We start from the raw sequence: 11,382 nt of genomic DNA on the forward strand, positions 1-11,382 counted from the left end.
TTCTGATTAATTTCAACATAAATAGTCCAACGGCTGATAGCTTCAAACAAACACTTAGTCTGCTAGGGGTTTAATAGCCTGTAAGCTACCTTGCAACTTTTGTTTGATAGCATGAAACTCCACACTCTCCAGGCAGGTGATATGGTTTATCTACTCATACTGTGCACACCTAAAAGGTTTTCAGTCTGATATGTTGGCATTTGAGACCTGTTCTAAGAATGAACAGTTGATATGGTTTATCTACTCATACAGTGCACACCTAAAAGGTTTTCAGTCTGGTATGTTGGCATTTGAGACCTGTTCTAAGAATGAAGCTCAACATGTAACTTAATTGGGACCTTCTCATGAGAAAACCCAGGATTGGCTGCATTAAACAGAATTAACAACCACCATTTCATTACTAAAACCACTTGCTTCTTAAAAATCTAACATACTCACAAAGATATCAGTAACAGTTTTGATGGCCTTCTCTTTTCTTTGCATAAATTCATCATCCTGCAAGACATTAATGGAGGTGATTAAAAATACCAGGAATGGAGATTAAAACTCAACCACTGTAATGAGTTTAGCAAACGAAGTTGCCAAATAGTTTCTAAGTGAGCTGCCCAACTATTTAGTGAAATGTCAGTGAGTTCCTGTAACACAGAAACGTATTTGCTTCTCTCATCTGAGAGGTAGGTAGGTCTTTAAAACTGTATCCAGACAAGCAGTCTTTCTGCTCCCTGCTCATACAGTACCTGACACAAATGCAATCCCAGCCCACTACCAGGTTCTCCAATCATTACCACACTGTGAAGAAATGAAGTTGGGATGGGTTTAATGTGGAAAAGAGAAGTTTCCCCTACTATTATTTTAGTTCTAAGCATAAAAAAACCCCAAACAAAATCCAAACCACCTCAAGCTAATAAAATCCATCTGTCCTTCCCAATACTAGGGATGTCTACTTTTAATGCTGTTACTGAATTACAGACAAAACTTGGGTTCTAGATTTTAAATACGGAATTGGCTTGAGATGTGCATGAACAGAACTGATGGCTCTGCACTGGCACAAATCCAAGCTCCTTCCAGCTCTCCTCCTACACCAAGGAACCTTCATATCATGACTGCAGAATAGGAAGGAGAGAGGATCACAACACTGTTCTCAGCATGTAACTTCAAAGTGGGCAGCATTTGACTGTTATCAGAAGGAGGAGTATGATCAAGGTATGTCAAACAGTACAAAATTACTCTTAACCACTATACTTCTACATAAAACCGCATCTCTCACTCCTCTGGCAATCATATTTTACAGAGACAAATGTATTTCCTTTTAACTCAAACCTGTCCCTCTCTGTCTTTCCCCAAGCTCAGTTTTTGAATGAAGTCTTTTAGAAATCTATTTTTCAAGAACAAATTTTGGGGTTTGGATACAGGGAGGCAAGAGCTGACTTTGAGCACTCTAAAACAAAACCCAAGTTATATAGCATTACCAGCATATCAATTCTCATTTAGCTAGATCAGCTTCTCCACAGCACACCAGGTGTTCTCAAACACATTTCAGGCAACGTAGCTCCAGCCACACGGTTTGCCTGGATACACTGCGCAGAGCTCTATATCCACTCCAGAAGTGAGCTATCCGGCAACCCAGACTGACAGAGAAGTACCAAATACTGCAGAAAAACTAAGGCAACTATTAAGCAAAAGTTAACCAGTATCTATGAATTCTCCGTCATAATAATATTTTAATTTTTTCCCAGCTGAATTTGTGCATGGAGTCCTCTAGGATCAATTAATAAAATTATAGCAAAGGCGACTCTGGTATATTGTGCTGATTTCAGAGCTGTGAAGCTGGTACTGCACCTGAGCATATGACATACTACAACAGAAACAAGAACTAGCTTGATCTTACCTCTGGTAGGCTATGAGTTTTTTGAAACTGTGATATAGAGTAAGAACGGATATAGTCTCCCATTTCTTCCCTTGTTTCTATTGCACGTTTCACCAGCCACTGGCGGCAGGGGGGGGAGAAGAAAAAGTTTGTATCAGTGGAAAGGGGAAGAGTAACAGAAGCAAACACCAAACTACTGCAAAATTATTCTTAATACGTGATAAAAGCTAAAAGCACATTTTAAACACATAAACAAAAACATTTATTTGTAAACATGGTAACTCAGAGACCTACTCTTAACAAAATGATTCAGCATTAACTATTTGATAAATGTCATGTATGCTTTTCCATACTAAAAAGCTTAGTAGAGCATGGCTTTTCTTGTAATCAAAGTTTTATATATAAAAACCTAAACATTCTTCATCCTGTTGAACTATATTGAACCATACAAACTTCAGTGAGCCGTGCTGTTCATGCTACAGTGGGATTTGATAGTCCAAAGAAGATCAAGCTGCCTTCCTCTATAAGCTCCTTGGAACAGAGCCTGGTATCCCAAAAAAACCACTTTTCTGAATGTTATTTGTAAATAGTGTATTGTAAAGTTAGTTATTTTGTTGCATGGTTTCCCCTTTATTTAGCTTGCACTATAGCCTCTCATATACTGAATTGCTTCTACATTCTAATTAATTTCTTATAGTAAGTATGGAAAGAAAATTCTATTGCAAATTTCAGCTGTTAGGAATTCTTAGTTCGCGAATTAATTTAGAAACAAAAACATATGAAATCTTCACAAGCATGAGCAAAGTTCATTGAAATTTTGCCAACATGAATTTCTGTAATCCAAAAAATTGGATCTTCAATACATTAATTCCAAAAAGAAAAATGAAGAGCATCTGTGGAATAGAAATAGGTGCGGGCCACTTTAAACATTCTTCTTTTAGCTTGCATCTTTAAGGAGGAAAAAACCCCCCAAATAGTCCACACACACCCCAAAAAAACCCTGAAGTGCCCTCCCAAAAATGAGTGGCATAAACCCTACATGCTAGCACAAGAAATCTACTACTTAAGCTAAAAATACATTCTAACAAAATACATTTCACCACACTAAGCAGCTATATTATCTATAGTATTATAGTATCTATAGTATTATAGTATCTATAGTATTATAGTATTATAACAAGCAATTACTTGTTAAACATTAATAACATTATGTTATCAACATACAGAACAATACATACTATAGAGAAGTACACAGCAGTAGTTCACAAAACAAAGGGGTGTTCATCTTCTGGCTTTTTGTTTTCAACTATACCATGGAATAGCCTGCACACTTCACAACTCACCAGACCAAGAGCTCAGCTGTACCAGCCAGCACAACATACACCCTATTCTACATTCAAAAAACTCAAAACTCCACTGTACTCTAAAAGCTATCAATGCTGTCCTTCTACTGAGCAGGCCATACTGAATAAATAATAAATGTCTCGGTTCTAGGAGGCATTGGATTTACAGCATGTGTAAAAAAATGTGATTATACTCTGCATGCATACAGGTTCATTCCTCTCTACTCCAAAGAAGCCTCTGGGAGCATACTTTAAAAGAAACAGGTAGTCCACGTGGCTTTTATGCAACCTGTGGGCTACGGTATGGTCATCCATAAAAGCAAGCTTGAACTGTTCACAGCACCCATGTCTAGCAATCTGAGTAGGTGGAGATGGGCTGGAACTCTGCTGGAATCTGAAGCAATTAGAAGTTGCACAGAAAATGTTCTGGGCTCTCAGTGCCAGGACCCAACACTGAACTTGCCTTGTATCATTAGTCCGTTATACTCCGACAGAAGACACCACTTGGAACATGACCTCATCTCGTTAATCTTGGCTGTACCCCAGGTACAACCCATTACAGCTAGGTTATATGCATTTCTATCAAATTTTCCTATTATAGATCACTTACTGTTTTTAAAAACTACAGCTCCGCTGTGAAAATATGTATCTTCAAGCCTATGAAGTGCTCAAGAAGAACCACATGCCCGTGTAAATAAAAAAGGCTTCTTCTGACATTTATAAGACCACACAAAAAGCCACAAGAGATTGAAGTATATTTTAAATTACGTTGGAGAAGATAAATCTTGCGGGCTGTTGACAGCCTGTGCAGGAGGTCACATAAGAGATCAGATCAATCTTGGGATCCAAGTTTGAACCAACAACAGTTATCTGTGCTGTAACCAAGAACCCCTGCAAAGTGAGGGGAGGATGATGACAACAAGAGAGATGAAAATACAGACTACTAATTACAAAGCACATCTCAACACAAGATTGAGTACATACTTTTCTCTGTGAACATAAGCAGAATTTACTAGAAAGAACAGCACCATTTCTGCCCACTGGAATTTTTTATTTTTTTTTTTTAGGGTTTGGGTTTTTTTTGGTTTTTGTTTTGTTTGGCTTTTTTTTGTAAAGTTCTGCTACAGTTTATGGCAGTCAGCCAACTCAATCTAATTTCCTCCTGCAGGGAAGGATTCATTTAAATTCCTCCTGTCAAGTTCACCAGAGTATCTCGCACAGTGCAAGAGCTATTGGGACTCAATGCCAGGTGGAAGAAAGAGGGGATTTGGGGACTGATTTGAGTTTTACAGATAACAAGTGAAATCTTGAATTTAACAGGGCACTGATTGAAGTGTCATTATCAAATGCATAATTCCTACGTGCCATGGTGCGATCAGCCTTTTACAGCTCTTGCATGGTCTTTTTCAGAACACAGTATGCTGGTGACACCACAAAAGTTTTCTTGAAAGCCTGTCTTGGTTGCATGAAACGAGGAACCAACAGTATCTGGAGCAGGCAGAACTTCATAGGGACCTGACAGAAAGCCACAATTTCTAAAAATCATCCTCTACATACAAAAAACTAAGCTCATCAGGGAAGACTTCACCAAGCATGGATTAGATATACCACCTACTGGCCAGCTAGTAATACTAAGAATCACTGCTCTCAAAAGAAATCTAGAAGCCAATTTCTTCCCTGCTTAGAATTAATGTTTCTCCTTCCCAAAGGCAAATCAGGATTTTGGATAAAGCAGGTCAGAGAAAAGAATATCTAGCATTATAGTTTTTACAGCAGAAGTAATAGTTCATGTTCTCACTTTAGGAGAGAAATTATTTTTCCTGTGAGAGAAGTCTTGTGTTTCACAAATGTAACCATTCATTATCATTAAGTGAGCAGGGCAAGAAATTAACCTGGGTTGGGATTTTGGGGGGTTTTTTTGGTAGGAAAATTCAAGTTTAGAAGTAAAAATTCACATTAACAAGATACAAACTGTCTACCTTAGGCAGCACAAGCACAGCTTGAAAGCTGTATAACAGTAGCACATACCACATAACTTTTTGTGGGGAGTGCAGTTAAGTGGTTTTCCTCAGGAGCCCCCTACTAAAAGATAACAAGAAAGAGACAATAGGAAGTTTTCCCCACTTTTTACAAACTGGAATTTAGATTTCACTCTTACTTGCTAAATTCTTTCACAGGCAGGCAGTAAGAAGATATTTAATGAAGAAAGCAGCTTGCTTAACAGTCTTCACTTTCCCTATTTATCAAAGATACATTTCTGTGTGCAGATGAAAGTAAAATCAAAGAATGATGACGACATACCAAGGATTCTCAAGATACCACACATAACAGGAACACATCATGTGTTAGCGTAAACCTTAATAAAATGGAGAACTATGAGCATGCATATGGTCAGTTAGTGTTGCTCAACAAATACACAGCAATAGGGTCACATGTCAGAGCCATTTATTTTTCCACCCATACAGTTTTTAAGTGATACAAATGAAGGGTGTATTATGCTCAAAGAAACAACCCCAACTGGCTTTCACCTTACTCATATCCTTCTGATTGAGTGACTACCTGCATAACTTACCCCATAAGCTTAAACATAGACTGCAAGATACTTGTTGTACTTCCTAGTCTGGCAAAATAAATCATCAGATTCCATAACAGGCTTAAACTTTAGTTTCTTTAAGCCAATGTTCCACAAAAGGCAGAACCCGACTCCATTTCAAAGAATTTGAATAGTTTGTTTTCTGTTTTTCTTAAATGTGGATCAAACAATACTTCAGAAATCCATCATCCGTCACTCAATTATTTAAAATCATTCATTTAAACTACTCCTCTGTGATTATTCATTCCAAAGATAAATAAATAGCCAAATAATAATAGATCTTTGGTAAAATTTTTATGCAAGTTTTACGGCCTTTTTCAACGAAGTATCGATACATCACAAAATTATTACCTGTACAACAGGAAATATATGAATGAAATCCAGTCCCTGGATCTGATGTGGTTCCAAACGATGAGGACACTTCATTTTTGGTAATACTGACACAATTTTTTCAGTTAAGGCACTATTATAAAACAACAAAAACACACATGTATATATGCTACAATTTTCTTTTGTAAATTACAAATTATTTTTGCAAACAGTAGTTAGAATGTTCCTTCTAGTGGCTTCTGTTGTATACAGCTGTGAAAAGCAATCAAACTTCCATTTACAAAATAGCTTTTACATTGTACTATATATGTTATTAGTCTGTGAAGAGGTGATTAAACCTCTCTTGCAGGCTCCTAGCTTGTGATTTCATTTACAGTAGTACACACAAAATTTTAAGATCGGCATGTCTGGTTAGATGAAATGCCCATGTAAGCTATATCTACAAACACCTTTGCATATTATAATATACGTACACATGAAGAAACACAAGCTTTAAGAACACTTAAACTATGTAAAAGATATGCCCTCAAAGAAAGTCCGGAATCAAATGCAAGGACTTAAATATTTGTTTAGCAGAACTCCAAAAATATATCTTGACATTACTACTGAAATTTTATGAGTTTAAATATGTATTACACCTAAAAGCTAAATAGACAGTGTACTTCATGTGGTTTTGAAGTGAGTAAAACTGAATCTGCTGGCAACCATCACGTTCGACAGCTCAGGTAAGAACTGGTAAAGTGAAAGGATTACCCTAACACAAGGGATTCATCTACAAGAACATCATCCTGCTTCCACTGAATCCCTTATTTTAGGGCAAGGTATTTTTTTTCTGCCAATGCTGTCAAGCACATTTTTAAAGCAGGTGTCAGCACAGAGGATGAACACTGTACTGGGAAGACTAAAACTATTTTTCCATGAAGGAAAAAAATTAACTGGTCCACTACCGACCCCAGTGATATTCAGCACTGCCCAAATAGACAACTGATATTCTGGAAGAAAAAAAGGGGAACAAAGAGATATGAGACAGAGACCAGAGTCTGGGAACAGAGCCTGAAAAGTTATACTTCTTAAGAGAAGTGAAAACTTTGACATAATTCTAATAAGGCAATTTTCACTATGGCACCATACTAATATTCTACAACATGAAAATAGCAGCGCCTCTCAGCACAATCAAAGCAAATGCAATAAAAAAAAAAAAAAAGTTATTTATCCAAAAGATGCAAGATCCTCTCCTAATGTATGTTTCCATGTTTATTTCAACCCAGCAATTAAATAACAGGACACCATCAAAACTTCTTCAGAATACTACTGAGAAAACACAACTTAATTTTTCCTTATCTTGAAAAGATCACAGAAACACTGAGCCACCACCAATATAAACATTACATGGATATCAAAACAGCCTATGCTGTGTGACACTGAACACTTTAGATTTACAAGTAAATCACTGTTGCTGTTTTGGGAGAGGAGCCTGGGTTTTGTTTTGCCAGTTTTGCATCCAGTCAGCTGGAAAGATAACAGAACATTTTCAGAACAACTTAACCATTTCCTATCCTTGCTGTTCTTCAGAATAACAAACTTGGCAATTTTTATAAAACTACCACCACCATCTTCATTCCTAGTCTCTACTTAATTCTGTGAACTTAATGCTTTATGTAGTTAGTTATCTACAATGATTTGAGTGTCTCGAAGTTTAATGGCAATAATCACAAATCTTTATTTTTAAATGTGTTACAGTCTTGCCGATGTCAAATGGCTTTCAGGAAAACAGCACAGAAGGATGTTCTTTTCAACTACATTGAGCAAACAAGTCTTTTCGTGCAACCATAACTTGACAGCTATTCTTACTTCCTGCAGATTTTAATTATGACACTCTTATCACAGAAATGCACAAAGAAATAATGTAGTTTAGAATGTATTCCCTTACTCAGCATAAACAGATTTTACAACCTGCCTAATACAGGAACTAGCTGGCTTATGAGCAAATTCCATGCATAAGAAATGAATCAAACCAAAATGGTCTCGTTGGGTCACTATCAGGAAGGAAGAACTCCTCCTCCTCAGCAAGGGTAACTGTTTTGGCAACCACGTCATGCCTTAAATTCTGTTTGCTGATGGCTACAATTCTGACCCAGAACCATAAAGGAGAATCCGAGGTTATTTACACAGCAGAACTGCAGACATAGAGAACTCAAGGAAGGTCTTCTAATGTTGCACTCTAGTTTCCAGCAGCGTGGTCTCCCTCTGCCCTTTGTTTTGGCCTCTGCATCATCCCCTTGTGCCAGCACAAGCATCTGTGCAGCTGCATAGAGAACTGGATCCAGGAACTGATTCACATGAAAACTATTTTCTTTTTTTCCTTTTTTTGGTAGGTTTTAATCTGGATCAGTTCCAAATCCAGTTCAATGTGGAGCCACATAAATGCTTTCACTGCTTATGAGGGATATAAGAACATGGCAGCCCAGGAGGGAATAGCGCTGCCTTTTTTGGAATAAGCTTCTTTCTGGTTTTAGAGTTTGTGGAACTACAGTCTGAGAAACGCAGAAACCAGTTCAGTGTTTTTCACATGTGTGGTCTTGAAAAGCAGGAAACTAGGACTAAAAATCCTTCATATAAACAAGCAAATATCAGGTAACTTCCCCCACCCCACCCACTTCTTTTCTAAGAAGAAAAAAAAATACCACACTTGCCATTTAATCAACTTACATTTTTTGGCCAATAGTAGAGTTTTCCTGAAACAACAAATCAACATCGATATCAAAGCTGCAAGTAGTGATACACCACGTCATGCCGCCTACCACCTAGTAAAGGTGCAAGAGCATAGTTAGTTCCATTTTAATTTGAGGTAAAACCAAATACCTCTTAAGGGCTTTATTATTTAATTTAGAAACTACAGCTTAGTATTTTTCCCACCCCCAGTATTCTGATATAGAGACTGAAATACATATAGATAGAATACATGTCAACTTCTACATACAATACATATATACAACAGAAAAAAACCCCAGAGCAGTTAGTGACATCCTAAATTCCTCTCTTAGCTTTATATATTAGTTTTGAAACAGCACTCCAATTAAAACAAAAAACAATAGATTAAACACGACAGTATGTTACATGTCATGATCTTTAAAAAGCGACCATATCAAAATTTTATCAAGGACCATATTTATCTTTATATATACACCTTTGCTACTATTACGCTTTGCTTGCCAACACATGCAACACCAAGTGCTAGGCACAGTATCAACATAGTAATGGAAATCCCCAGGTCCTGTTCCTAGAGATATGTAGGCATATTTAAACTCCTGAGCCATTTCATCAACTTTACATAAATTATGTAAATATTTAAAGACAACCTTGCATTAACATAACCTAAAAGTATGAAAAGACAACAAACAGGAAAAAAAGGGATTAAAATGTGCTATAGCTTACCAACATCACACAGCAAATGAGGAACTCTACAAAGTTTTCTAACACATTACCCCTCTCACATTCCCGTCTGAAAGTTAACCAGTATCCCTTTCATACTAGCAGCTAGATCATTTTCTATAGCAATGCTCATTTTTGTAAAGGTTGGGCATTGTCATGAAATGGTAACTTTGCAATTGTATTTAGGCAAGTATAAACCTGATGCACCCATTTCTACACATAAATGCAACAATATTACAACCTAAGGCGGTCTCCTTGAAACTACTTTGTGTCTGTGTGCACAGCCTCCTGAGCAGTGAAGGTCAGTAATGCCAAGCGGTTTGAAGAAACTAAAATTGTATTGCAAAGTAGGGCTGTGCTATCATCAAAGAAACAGCAGAAAACAGAAGAGTCCATTTCAAGGCTGCTGTAGCTCTGTTTTCAAACCACGGTTCAGGAACTTCTCACAGAGTCAGCACTAAAACAATCCAGAAGTCTGTTTTCAACCTGAACTTTGCTCGCTGTCAGTATCACATACTTCCTGTCTAGGACAATGAAAGGTTGACATACATGACATTCTAAAGATATGTAAAAACAGCCCCAAAATAATCTCACTAGGCTAACTGCTCCATTCTTACATGGAGCCTCTCAAGACAAGTATTTCCTCATTTCTCATTAATGAGTACTTCTTTTTAAAATTACCATGCTACCTCCAAGTATCAAGTCTTTCTAGCTATTCTAAATGCAGTTGAGAGAGGGGCAAATTTCCCCATATATGACTAACTTAGGCCACAACATCCACAAAAAAGCACAGCAGCAATTAGTTTGCATCCAATTGTCTCCTTTAAAACAGGCCTGCTGCGCAAAATCGACCGAGGAGGTCCTATCTGTCTGAAACTGGGTCATCTGCAGAATTATTTACATAGGAAAGCCTCATGTGTTGCAAGTATCTTTTTTTTTTCATCACTTAGAACTGCTGAACTAACTTGCAAAAAATATGTAATCCTTATCTACTTAAAAAAGGTTTTTAAAAATACTGCATCAGTCTCACCTTGTCAAAGGGTGATAAGCCTTTGATTCTTGCTCGAAAATACCCAGCAGCCACCAACAGTTCCAAAATTTCAGTCAACTTGATGTTTTGTTCCTCATCTTCTCTTGTTTCAACCTGACAAACGAACAATGCCACACTAATTCAGTGTTTCTCTTTCATTCTTCAAACAAACATTTTCCAAACTTTACCTTAACACAGACCACATTATCAGGGAAAACCTTCACTTCCATTAGCAACTTGGTTGTTAATTTGAAAGACATTAAAGAAATAAGTAATGCATTTCTACGTGGATTTAACATCATGTCTTTTTCACCCAGTTAAATACTTTAATCTGCTTTTGCACTTCAACTGCTTGCCTCCAGCTAGACAGATTGCTCCTATTGCCATGACAGCTAATTTATTCTCCATTTTGCACATTTCTTTCAATTTCAGAGTTCACAAAATCCTACACCTGACATCACCGCTTCTATAATCTTTTTTACAAAAACAGGAGGAGAAACTCGTGTGGAATTCCACTTTTCGGGTAATGCAATTTTAAGCAAACTCGAAGTACGGCAGTCGCACAAACTAAACTCTGACAGGCAGCCCGGCCAGTTTCAGTGCTCCAAAGCACAGCTCCCTTTTAAGAGCACCCTTTAAGGTGCACAGCACCCTTTTAAGGGCGCTTCTGAACCCCACGGCTCCAGGAACATACGTGATTTACTAGAGGCACGGAGCGCCCCAACACCTCAGGCTTAGGCCGGAGAGACGGCCCACAGGGCTCCACGGATCCCCCTCAGGGGCTGCG

At 37.6% G+C, this 11,382-nt stretch overlaps 1 protein-coding gene across 1 annotated transcript in view; it reads right to left on the reverse strand.

The window, feature by feature from the left end:
* CCDC93 (coiled-coil domain containing 93) overlaps window positions 1–11,382 on the reverse strand; it is a 53,688-nt gene that overhangs the window by 39,674 nt on the left and 2,632 nt on the right. Inside the window, exons 2-6 of the mRNA XM_009640816.2 lie at window positions 10,596–10,709; window positions 8,843–8,937; window positions 6,155–6,266; window positions 1,889–1,987; window positions 439–495 (exon numbers count right to left, since the gene is read on the reverse strand). Of these exons, the coding sequence (XP_009639111.2) occupies window positions 439–495; window positions 1,889–1,987; window positions 6,155–6,266; window positions 8,843–8,937; window positions 10,596–10,709 (477 nt within the window). The remainder of the gene's footprint in view (window positions 1–438; window positions 496–1,888; window positions 1,988–6,154; window positions 6,267–8,842; window positions 8,938–10,595; window positions 10,710–11,382) is intronic.

This window comes from Egretta garzetta, unplaced genomic scaffold, assembly GCF_000687185.1.
Source record: "Egretta garzetta isolate BGI_Z169 unplaced genomic scaffold, ASM68718v1 scaffold326, whole genome shotgun sequence".
Taxonomy (NCBI): Eukaryota; Metazoa; Chordata; class Aves; order Pelecaniformes; family Ardeidae; genus Egretta; species Egretta garzetta.